The 12376-nt window shown below is 40.4% G+C and overlaps 1 protein-coding gene across 1 annotated transcript in view; it reads left to right on the top strand.

The window, feature by feature from the left end:
- The first annotated feature begins 1400 nt into the window (after positions 1 to 1400).
- MRPS27 (mitochondrial ribosomal protein S27) overlaps positions 1401 to 12376 on the top strand; it is a 43378-nt gene continuing 32402 nt past the window's right edge. Inside the window, exons 1-4 of the mRNA XM_054652079.2 lie at positions 1401 to 1692; positions 3509 to 3586; positions 9188 to 9258; positions 11165 to 11223. Coding sequence (XP_054508054.1) covers positions 1629 to 1692; positions 3509 to 3586; positions 9188 to 9258; positions 11165 to 11223 — 272 coding nt within the window. The 5' untranslated portion in view covers positions 1401 to 1628. The remainder of the gene's footprint in view (positions 1693 to 3508; positions 3587 to 9187; positions 9259 to 11164; positions 11224 to 12376) is intronic.

The raw sequence follows: 12376 nt of genomic DNA, 5'->3' as shown, positions 1-12376 counted from the left end.
GAAACAGTTCCAATGGGTAATCAAATACATTTTATTCAGCATGAAATTGACCTGTATTACACTGCCATTTCCTTCCCACAGACCTCTGTTGGTCTAACACTGAAAAACCATTCTTGTCATGGGCCTCTCCAAAGCTGGTGCAGAAATCATGCTGGGGCCTGGGGTGGGACTAGTGCATCACATATCATGGACAATCAGTTGTCAGTGTCAATAGAGAGATTAGGGCAGCAGAATTTTATTTTTCTTGAATTCAATTTGATTAATTGTACTGCTTCCTTAGACACATACTTACAGTGTTACAGAAATGTTTCAAAACCAAAGGGACTGCCAAGGAAAAAAGAGGGAGATGGATATGAGAGCTGGCATGTGCAGGTGGTGCAGACTATCCCAGAGAACTCAGCCAACCAAACTGTTTAGCTTCAGGCACACTGCAACCCTCTACATGGCCAGTCCCTGAAGGGGATGGGCATTCGAGACAGAGGGGTCTCCATGTCTCGGCGGGATATAACAGAGGTGTAACCTGAGCGAAACTTTCAGCTCTGCTGGCACAGCAGGACAGGAGCCCTGCGAGGGCCTAGGCTGGGGAGCACTCTGCCATACACCTCTTTTCCATGCGCCCCTTTTTCCTTATCTCTGAATCCCAGGGTATGCATAAGGCTGTTATCCTCCCAGAAATGATACACATTTATGAATCTGCATGTTTGTTTGTTGTTTTTCTGTTTGTTTGTTTGCTTGCTTTTTGGGATTTTTTTGGTTTGTTTTTTAATGTCCTATCCTGACAGCAGCAAGCAGGGGATATGCTGACTAACACTAACCTCTGGGGTGACCTTACTGCACCCTTTCAGTGGGGCCTGCAAGAGAGCAGGAGCAGAACGTAGAAAGGGGCATGTACTGCTAAGACACGTGGGAGTGGCCTTCTACTGGAGTCATTGGCTTTGATTAGAGAACAGGTTTAGGTAAGAGATGAAGAGGAAATTCTTTACTGAGAGGGTGGTAAGACAGTGGAATAATTTGCTCAGAGAAGCTGTGGATCTAGCATTCCTGGACAGGCTCAGGGCCAGGCTGGATGGGGCTCTGAGCAATGTGGTCTAGTGGGAGGTGTGTCCACGGGACGGTGCTCGCAGTGGATGATATTTAAGGTCCCTTCCAAGCTAGGCCATTATGTGATTGCTGCACCGATTCTGTGACGCCGTCTCTCCCCGGGGTGCACCTCTGCCGCGCCAGCTCGGCCTATCCACCACAGCACAATCCGCGGCGCTCCCCGCCACAACACCCCGCGCCGAGCGGGGCACCCGCTCAGCAACTACAGCTCCCGTCAGGCACACAGCTGGCAGCGGCGGGCGGGCCTGCCGGGAGCTGCAGTACTCCGGAGCTCCGCAGACAGCGGGCAGCCCCGCGCCCCGCCCGGGCATCCCGGCACCCACCCCCGCCGCACAAGCCGCGGTACCTGCGGGCGCGCAGCCCCAGCCGCCGGAGGCAGGCGGGCGGACCGTCGAGCGCCGCACCACCTCCCGCGCTGCCCGCCCGGAGCCGCCCGCCAGCACCGCCGCCATCTCCCGGCCGAGCCCGCGGGGCGGGGCGCTTGCAGCCCCTCCGCTCCGCTCCCCGCCTCCTCCGGCCTCGGCGCCATGGCCGCCCCCGTGCTCCGGCGCGCCGTGCTCTGCAGCGGGAGCGCCCTCGGCGCGGCCCCAGGTCGGTGCGCTGCTGGCGGGGCGGGGGGCGCGGCGCTGGCCGCCGTGGTTGCTGCCGGCTGCGGTGGGGAGCATGAGCAGGGACGGGGTGCTGCGTAGGGACTTCACTCACCTTTCCCTCTTTCGTCTGTGTGCACGTGTGGATTTGGAGATAGCTCAGAAGACGTTTAATGGCTAGTATGTAGTGCAGGAGACTTTTCGCAATTTGTTTTTTAATAGTTAATTTCCCGAGCCGATTTCATAGCTCGACATGGCTTTTTGGGTTAGGGCAAGCCACGCGGAATTGTATGGCAGGCCGCCAGACCCGCGGCAGTGCGTGTTCAGGAAAACCGGTACCGGTGGCGACAGAGGCGCCACCAAGGCTGGTGTCTTGGAAAAGCCAAAGAGCTGGCCTTGGAGAAGAACTGAGCCCAGTGAGGCTGGGCACAGTTGCTGGCGGTGGTGAGCTTTCCGCCCTCGCTGAGCACGCGTGTCTCCGTGCTGCGTCCCGATAGCTGCAGACGGACGCGCGGCCCGGCCGGGCCTCCTGGCTCCGGGCCTGGCACACGCTGGGCCTGTGCTGCGGAAAAGGCCTGGAAAGCCTCCTACTTGCTCGTGTCATCCCTAGCTGTAAATGAATGAATGAATGAATGACTTTTTGTTTATGCTGAAGGAAAAAACCGGCAATAAAAGACCCCAAACGTGCCGCACCAAAACTGATGAATCTTTTGTGTGCCTCTTCTATCAACATAAGGAAAAAGACTGCTAAAAGGAAGCGCCACCAACCAACCAGAAATACCTTTTAAAGTTATTATTATTTTCTAACTGTTTGGTCAAGTGTTGTACATAATTTTGAAGTCTAACTGTGGAATTCTGTGTTCTGAATCTTTTTGATTGTAGTTTCATGAGGTGCTCAGTGCAGGATGTGTGGGTATAATTGTGTGTCAGAAAGGTGATAAGAAGGAAAAATTGTTTCACAACCAAAACGAAACTTTTTAGTGCTAGCAGTTAGATGTTTAGATGAAGGTTTTGAAGTAGTTGCCAAGACTTCTGTGTAGTACTGTAGTATCTATTTTTAAAATATTCTTATTTCATAATGTTAATTCCTGCGACCTTCTGCATGTATTTCTGTATCTTCCTTCAACGAGTTTTATCCAGGTATTCCTCATGCATTTTCAAGACCTTATCATCTATGACTGATACACAAATTCTTCCAGCTGAAGCATTTTCTATTTTGTTTCAAAAGCTAACACAGCATCTTGAGAAGTTTTTGTGGTACAAAGAGTGTTTGGAAAGAGCTTTCACAAATATTTTAGTGAGTCTGCAGTTCATGGGAGATGGAAGATTGGCGATTGTAAAAATGAAAGTATTTTCAGTGAGACATGCCTTTGTAGTGGAAATAGCCATTCAGCAACAGCAGAAAAGCATGTTTGTGTGGGTTTTTTTTTTTCTTTTTGCTTGTGTTTTTAACCTACATTTAGCTAATTGCTAACATTTGATGAAAAAGGTCTGTGGGCACAAAGAAGTTGCTTTTATTGTTGAGGGTTTTTTCTACCTTTACAAATTTGATATTTTCTTGAATATGGAGTTTAGGTTTGGAAATACATGTTTCATGCTTAAAAAAAAACTTTTGGGGAAAGCTTTTCAGTTTTAAATATTACAATGTAATAGTTGATTCACATATAAAGAATCTGAATTGTTAGATTAGTAGTTACTGACATAAAGACACTTAATGCATTCCACTTAGCAAATATGACAAAAGAAGGTAGTACCTAATAAAATGTTTGTGTAGAGCTGTGTAAGCAACCCAGCTTCAATAGGTTTTCTCTCTTCATTAGGTCGAAGATCTCTTCTTTCTTCAGCCTATGTGGATAGCTCAAAATGGGATAAGAGGAAAAAAGAGGAGCATAGCCTGGGTGAGAAAAGTTGGTTTCTTGTCTCCACTTTGTCTAATTAATTGCAGCCTGAGCTCATTTTTGGTTACCTTGCCATCTGTAAGACCTTCAAAATAAAAAAGGGTATGAAACAATATGCTTCTGGGCTTCTATATCAAAAAGCACTCAACATCTTAAAAATTTGTCATATGTATTCAAAGCTGTAGTACAGAAACAAGTTAGAATTTGCCTGTTTACTTAATGTTCAGTTTCTACTAGCTAATTTTTTTCTTTCACAAAATCCAAAGTGTGTGACTGTCTCTGACTGATGTCTTCATTGACATTGTTTTAACAGTACTTCAGTGTGAAAAAAAAGCTATTCTAGAAGTATTACAGGACAATCATATTTAAAGACATTTTTTAAATAGAAAATTTTCTTCAAGGTTTTGCAGTTTTATCAGTTTCATCTTGAATTATAAACTATTTTTTTAGGAAGAGGGGGGAATGAAGCTAAACTTCTTATTTTCAAGAACTTATATGTTAAACTGTATCTACACATGGTACTGAGATCTGCTGTGCAAATTTTATAGCTAAATTATTTGTCTATCTTACATTTGAAATGACATTCCACTGTCTTTTTGGTTACTACATTAAAGACAAAGCATCTTGTAAAGCATTTTTCCATGCTAAAGATAGATTTTTTTTTTTAATTTTGTTTTGTACCATAAATTTGGAGACTCCATAATTTATAGTCTGTTTTCATTACTGGGCCTCTGAACTGTGGTTGTTATTTGCAGCACAGTTTATGAGGCTGTAAGAAGAATCATCAGCTGAAATTCAGGGGCTTTTGTCAGGCAGGAGGACAGACAAAATAACCAGTCTGGTTTTTATGCACTAATTTTTTTCCTTTATTTGCCTATGAGCATTTAGGTGGGAATTAGGCTCTACATGGATGAGAAACAGCCAGCGGGTCCTTATTTATGTAGCTTGGATCCTGCAGAGACTGTTAATACCTTGTTACACTTTGCTGTCAATAGGACTGCTCATACCATGTATTTTGGGCTGGAGCCACAGATTTGTGCCCTGCGATGCATTTGAACTAGTCACACCTCCAGGTGAAAATGAGTTCTTATTTTGGCAAGTGTCATAGCCAATAGAAATCCACTGTAGAAAAAAAACATTGTGCTGGTGCTGGTACAGTCCATGTTTGGCTTTCTCCAGGCCTGGCAAGACCTTCTGTGTCTGTTTGGCAGGCACAGTTCTTGCTGCTCCTCTGCTGATGGTCTTGAGCCAGAGCAGATGTCTATTCCATGATTTTCAAAGAACTGCTTTGCATTTTCATTTTGTGTTCGCAGAAAAAAGAAAACAAGTTAGCACGGTGTCAGCTGTATTAGCATTTTCAGAGAGGAGACAGCCCTGCAGACGTCTGCTCTGTAGCTGTCAATTGTCTGGTTGTACATACAGTCTTGTCTGTACTAACTGGTGATTATAGCTAGAGTGAGTTCCTTGTGTTGAGGAAATGCTCTTTATTCTCTTTTATTTCTGTGTTTCAAACGTTGTTTTAGAACTGTTGTTACACAAAACTATGTTGTGAAGATACTTTAAGGGCAAAAGTATTTTTTTATTTCAAGTCATTTCCATTTCTCTGCTGCAGTGATGTGCTATCCCAGACACAGGCTCATTTACTGTGTCCATGTAAGACATGCTTTATTGTCTTCACTGTATCCTCTGTTTAGAATCCAGGTATGAATGAGTTTCGCAGACTTCACTGTTGAAAAATGTATGGGAAAGAGCAAGACTGTATTTTGTGTACCAAAATGCTTTTGTTCAAGAAGATAGGATTGAAAATGTGTTAATTTGGAATTTGAAAATTGCTTGTTGGTAGGAAGATGGCTGCCTAGAAGTAATTTGGATTCCATATAATAAAAATGAAGTACAAATGAAAGCAGAATCGCAGGGGATGGCAGAATGCAGGTGAGGTAGGAAATTTCATTTTTTTGTTAGAAAGATTCACAGGACCTAAATTGGCTCATCTGCAACACCAGGTGGCAGTGCTGCCCTTAAAGACATGAATAATTTCCCTTCAAAACCTTGTTCAATACAAAGCTGTTGCTCTTTCCAATTATGTGGAAATAGAGATAAATGTGGAACAAATTAATTTGTAAGGCAAAATACTTGCCTCGGCCTTTATATTTTAGTTGAGTCTTTAAAATAAAAGAAGGCTTTCTTTTTAGTACTAGTGTTGGCCTGTGAATTAAGGTATTAGCTCTGCCCGTCACTCCCAGGACAGGTAAACTTTGCATCTCAGTTGTATCATCATTTTCCATCACTGGATCAGACCACTGTCTTGAGTGAACCACTTCTAAGAATATGAGGGCATAAGTAGAATAAAACTGACCTTACATGGTGACCAAATGTTCTCCATATTGATAATATGCTGCTTTTTAATTTGGCTACATTCTGTGGATAGGTACACACTGTGAAACCAACATGAAACGATGATGATTTCCTAGGCCACCAAACTAGTATTAGAAGTCATAACCACTGACTTGGAATGTGAGGGTCAGTATTTTCTGAGTCATTGTCCTGAACCACCCTGTTGCAGGCAACAAGATATTAAGTTTCTGTGGACAAATGAAAATAAAAGTGAACGTGATGTCTCATATACCAGTGTTATAGAGACCCTTGTGAAGTCATGGCCTGAAATTAAATGACCTAATCTTACATTTATGGCTTGTTTCATTAATTTAATTAATTATTGAACATACAGTAATATATTTTTAGAGAAACTAAATTTATGGAGTTAATCTTGTAGAAATGTATTTTTAGGGTGCATATATGAGAGATTGTATAGACTAGTGTTTTTTTTGATGAGCCAGACAAAAGCATTTGCAGTATGTATCTGTTAAAATATGCATAGGATTCTGATTTGGCCATTGAAATATTTGCTTGGTTTATAGACAGTGTAAGCACTCCGGTTTTATTGTCAGCAACGCTGGGAGATGTGGGCATTCACATGCTTGCATTCTAGTACTGCTGTCAGGATGCTTTAACTAAGAAGAAACTTCAATCTTGATTATTGAATAGCAACTTACGGAGCAAACTTGATTTACAAAAGGTGGCTGAATTATTTCAAATTACGAATTTGAGGGAAAAAGTCTGGTTTTAGATGTTCCTCAGAGAAAACAAGCTAGGAAATAATTACTCATTGCAATTAATTCCTGTAATAATATTACTGCAGAAACCGCAACTTGTCTGAAAACAAAGCTAAATTTTCCATTATCTTCATTTGTCTGCTATTGTTTTAGATTTAATCAGCCCATTTGTTATGACTCTTACACTGGAGATGATAGATAAGTGTTTAATGTTTATATGGAGTTCATAGGTAAGTGCTTTCCATACTGTAAATCTGATGGAGAGTTTCAGCTTTGTAGGCAGCAATAAAGGTCAGCCATTAAAATTCTATGTGTGAAATCTCTCAGAGGATGCTGTTGTATAATGGCTAACAGTGTTTTTATCTTGTATTCATGGCATTGTATTCATTTGGTTTATATTCTACTAAAGTAGTCAGTGTTTTCTAGAGCAGGCTCTTCATCTTCATGAGCACCTAGACAAAAGAAATGCTCAGCTCAGGGCTTGAGTGTGGCCCAGAGTGGTCCTAGGGATCACCTTCGAGCTTTGGGAGGGTATGCATAACAAAACCAGTTCTGGAATAGATAAATGAACTCTGAGTCTCAGGTCCACATTGCTTTATCATCAAAGATAACAGATTTTGGAGCAAACATTTCTTTCCAGCTGTCTCAAAAAGGAGATTAAGAATGGTGAATGACAGTTGACTTCATTTAGGCAAGGACCTACCCGGTGCTTTGACCTGGATAAGCTGAGTTGGTCACAGCATCCCTTCTCTCTAAATTCTAGCACTACTGGGAATGCTCCATGTGCCTTTACCCATGTGCTTCATCATGACCTTTGTGACTTCTGGAGAGATGGGTAATACAGAGTCAGTATTACAGGCACTTACAGACACTTCTTGTAAGGATATTCCCATATAAATTTCTTTACCATTAAAAAAATTGCATTTTTTTAGTGGATATCTTGTATAGCATGGCCTTGATAGCCCACATCACTTTAATGTCTTGTGCTATCTTTTGTAGAAGCTGATACTGGCCTTACTAACTTTGTCACAAATTTGTCTTTGCTTTCATGGTCGTGGTAAGTTTGCCTTTCCTCAGCCAGAAGATAAATGCTGATTTTGTTTTTGAAGAACTCTTCAGGAGGAAAGCTGTTAAGTAAACAAGGAATACTGCTATGTGGCAGACAACAGCATTGTACAGACTAGGAGTCAATTGTTTTCTTCCAAGTCAGGGCTGTGTCATTTTACTGAAAACTTCATCCATGTGCTGTAATTTGACAGATTTCCTATAATGGATGTCGTTTATTCTGTTAAAACTGTACTCTCCAGTGTTCACTGTGGTACAGGTGTTTTAAAAGTAATAAATAGGAATATCACTTGTTTTGTGGACAGCATCCCTCAGAGACAGAGCATGTTACTGATGCAGTGCTATTTCTTGCCCCTGACAACTTTGCAGGAGTAGAAGGGTTAGTCTGTTCTGATGTAGTGGTGCAATTTCTGCTTATCTGACATTTCACTGAGAGGTGTGGAAGCAGATTGACTTTTTCAGAAAACTATTTGTAAAACAAACCAGCTGATCAGCTGGCCAAGGATGGCCAGTGGGCTTTACTGAGAGGTATCAAAGGAGTGACTCACTGAGTAACAGCTGCAAAGGAGGAAGCAAGTTCCAAATGTTGCAGAGGGAATGTGTTAGATTTCTGGTCCTCACAATGGAGGAGAATAGCAAGAAAGAGCATGGTTGAAGTCTCTAAAGCTTATAGATTTGATATTGTCAGTTCAGGGTCAAACAGATGACATTAAGCATATGTTGAGCAGCTTCCTTTTTCTGAATAACCTTTATTTTCCAGGAACAGTACAAAGCTAAAACTCCAAATTAAATTAATTTAGCTTCCAATTAATTAATTAAATGCAATGGCTGGCTGCCTGTTTGACAGTCAGAAGTTTCAGTTCCTGCATAGTCAGATGAATATTGTTATATCACTGCTGAAGCAGAATGCTATAAAGCTACTTAGTTACTGGCACAGTGCCCCATTTGATTGACAGGATTTCTTGGGATTGCTGTTTGTGACTGTAAGGTTTATGACTATGGTACTACATGTTTCTGTGTCTCATTGTTTTACCGTAAAATAAAGATCCATGCCTAAAGCACTGTCCAGCATATGCTAGGCTTGAAAGCAAGTGGGAATTTTAAGGACACCTGCTAATTTTTTGTTTTAGGTGACTTATATTAATTATACCAATTTCATCCAGCACTTTATAGACTAGGTTTTTTTACCCTTTTTTTCTAGAAAGTTAGGATTGTCATGTTGAGAATTTTCTCATGCATTATTTTCTGTTAAAGTGTTCAACCATATTTGAAAGTACTATTTCCATACAGTTTTAAAATAGAAATGTTAAGAACATGGAATTTGATTTCATGGACGTAGGTTGTATTGTAGGTTATATGATAGCTTTGCAGATTTTCCTGTTATGCCAGTTGATTAAACACTTACTTTTTCTGCTTTCTCCAGCTGACTTAGCCCACTTAATGGACAGAACCTATGAAAGAAAACTGCCTGTCAGCTCTTTGACAGTAGCCCGGGTAAGGAAATAAATCCCAATCATAAACTGGTAGAAGTACTGTGGAATGCTTGTGTAGTGAAGTGAGCTGAGAGGTGATAAATGATACCACTTCTGTTAGGAGTTCCAGGATCATAAATGTCTTGTTATACTATTAAATTGCTGTATAAAGCTGTTTTATTGATACTTTGTACTCATTAGTTAGTACACAGATCATAGGGTCTTCAAAACAGATTTTTTTCCTCAGTAGAATTGGGCCTCACTGTTATTGGATTGTGTATTTCCCTAATATGTGTTTCCTGCCTTCCTATGGTTTCTTTGTGAGAGCTTTAAAACCTCCTCAGGCAGTGCATAAGACCCTAGGCTGCTAAGGGAGTGAGTTGAATTTGTACACGGCACTGTCTGTCTTCTTCCAGTTCCAGTCTTCTTTTAGAGTGAGGTGGAGGTAGATATATTTTGCTTTTACAGCTTTCTTTCACTGCAGCAGACTGAGGCAGAGCAAATGCTGACATGGGTTAAGCAAAGCCGTTATTTTTACTGGGAAGAGTAACCAGTTCCACCCTCTGGATATGGAAAAGGGGAGGAAAAGCAGAGTGTTTTTAAATTCCGTGTGTAAATGAGTGTTTGTAATGAAGAAGGAGAATAAAGAAGTTGTTTGTTTAAAAAACAAAACAAGAAACTAATTTCAGTCTTCAAAATTACCCAGAGAAGCTGAGTTATCTCTTTAATACCACTAATTAGGATAATTTGCACCACTAACTGAGGAGTCACAGAATGATTTGTTCAGTTACAAGAGCAAGCATTTACACAGATCAAGCATTCTTGACCATTGCTTCTGGGATGGTGTCCATGAGGGAAGTAGGTGTTCCTCTCATTTTTATGAATCAGATTTAATCATTTCCTGCTTTGGGCTTACCTCCCTGGAGAAATAGCATTTTCAGATTGTCAAACAGCCCCACTTTCCAATACCTGAAGCTAACACCAGATTCTTATTTTCTAGAATGTAGGTAAAGTACACAGGCATGCTATTGCCTTGCTCAGAAGATGAGATCTCTACATATACAGCATGCAAAGAGAATGAAGGAATGGGAGACCAAATACCAGTCAGCTGAATTATTTTTAGATTAGGCTTAGGGTAAAGAGAAGCACTGGCCTTGAGAACATGTTTGTTTCTTCTGAACTAAAGATATTATATTATTAAGATTCTGGAGTGTTCCAGCACCTTTATACTTATGTTAGTAAAATGTACAGGAAAACAGGATTCACTGTTACCATAAGATAAATCTGGTTGAAAACTTGGCTTGTATCGAAGTAATTGATAGCACTGGGAGTTCTGTAAGAAGACAGGATTGTAAATGAGAGGATCATTTTGCAGTTTAGCATGGGAGGATGATTTTTTTTCTTACCATTGTTTTTAAGTATAGTGAAATACAAAATTTTGCTGTCCCTGTGCTTCACAATATACTATGAGTAGGCAGAACAGGCAAACTATAGGTAAAATATTATTTTTTTGAGAAAGCAATGAAGCATGTCAAAGCTCTCTTAAAATTGTTGCAAAAATGTGAGGAACATTCATATACTTAAATAAAGGGTATGTTTAAAGAGCAAAGATTTAAAGGAACAGCAGAAATACAGGGTACTGAGCTATACGTGTTTAATCCTCAGATGTCTTTCAAGATGCATATTCAATTTCAAGATGCATATTTCGATTTCTCAGAATTAAAGAAGGGAGTTTTCAGTTTAAAAAGATTGGAGTTTTAGCAGTCTAGAAGAAACCAGAATTAGGAGCGAGCAGAGATATGAAGAATTCCAGTACTGTCAGATAGCTAAATGTGCCAGACAATTGTATTTTGTTATTTGTTATTTTCTTCTAATATGCTTCATGTGAGTAGTCCTTTTTTAAGCTTTTATTTCTTATTTTTAATCAGTTTGTTGACAACATTTCTTCACGAGAAGAAGTGGATCAAGCCGAATACTACCTTTACAAGTAAGCATAATTTCCCCTCAACATGAACTTTGAGTCATACGAGTAAATACCATGAAGTCTTGTCCTTTGAAGACTGACCCTTTCCAGCTCCTTGGCTTTTGATTTCTCTCTTGCAAAGTATGCGCATCTACTTGTCTTACAACTCACAGCCAAGGGCTTTCTTGCCAACTTCTCCATGGTTATGGCTGCCCTTCTCTGGACCTCTGGCATTGTCTCCTGTCAAACATGTTAATCTGAGATACTGAGCTAACAGCTAATGCAACCTGCAGCTTTGGTTTATGTTAAAGATGCTGAAAATATAAATCGTCGTGTTTGTTCACAATTTTTCCTTTCAGTACTTTTTTTTTGGTCTCTGAATCATTATTTATCGGAATTGGCTTCATGATATTTGGAGATGTCTAAGTGTAGGACTCAAGGAAGCTTGTTTCCTTAGAACACAGAAGAATGAAAATGGGCATACTGTGGTAAAGGTCAAGTCAAGGGTGAATGAAATATATTATCCTCGTAGTACTTGTGTGTTTCCCAGATGAGCTGTGTAGTTCACTCTGTACATGGGTTGTTACATTTTTTGGCAACTATTTTTGTGTTGATTGAAGTGTACAAGTTTTCTGGTAGTGTCAGGTTGAATACTTGTTTGCTTCAAGTCAATACCTCTCAATATTGACTTTGAGAGGGTAGCAATTATTACTGATCACTAGAATAAATTTTAAGACAGTTGCACACACATTTTGAGAACTAAGATTTTTGATGGAAAAACTAACACATCCTGTCAAAGCGCATGAGAGAGCATCCTTACAAATAATGCCAGGTAGTTATTTATAAATAATAATGATTGTTTTTTTTTTTTAGTTAAGGTGTTTTCTGGATAGCTGGTTTAAGTGTATGCACTGTTTTAAGTATGTGACTGCATTAGACTGATTCTGTGGTACTACTGGGACTGTATCCAAACCTCGGAACTTCAATATGGAAACAATAGAAATGGGTCAATACTAGCAATATCCTGTAGTTTAAAAATAAAAGTAGGAAGAAGACTCACTCACAGAGGGCAGGTTAGTGGCATTTTCATTCCTTTTGATCAAGATTTCACTGGTCTTACCAGAATCTGTAGACAGAAATCAGTTTTCCATCTTGCAACAGCAGAGATGAAAACAGA

This window comes from Agelaius phoeniceus, chromosome Z (assembly GCF_051311805.1).
Source record: "Agelaius phoeniceus isolate bAgePho1 chromosome Z, bAgePho1.hap1, whole genome shotgun sequence".
In the NCBI taxonomy this organism is placed as follows: Eukaryota; Metazoa; Chordata; class Aves; order Passeriformes; family Icteridae; genus Agelaius; species Agelaius phoeniceus.
The sequence above is the reverse complement of the archived record's forward strand: the minus strand, read 5'-3'. Positions and strand labels throughout refer to the sequence as shown.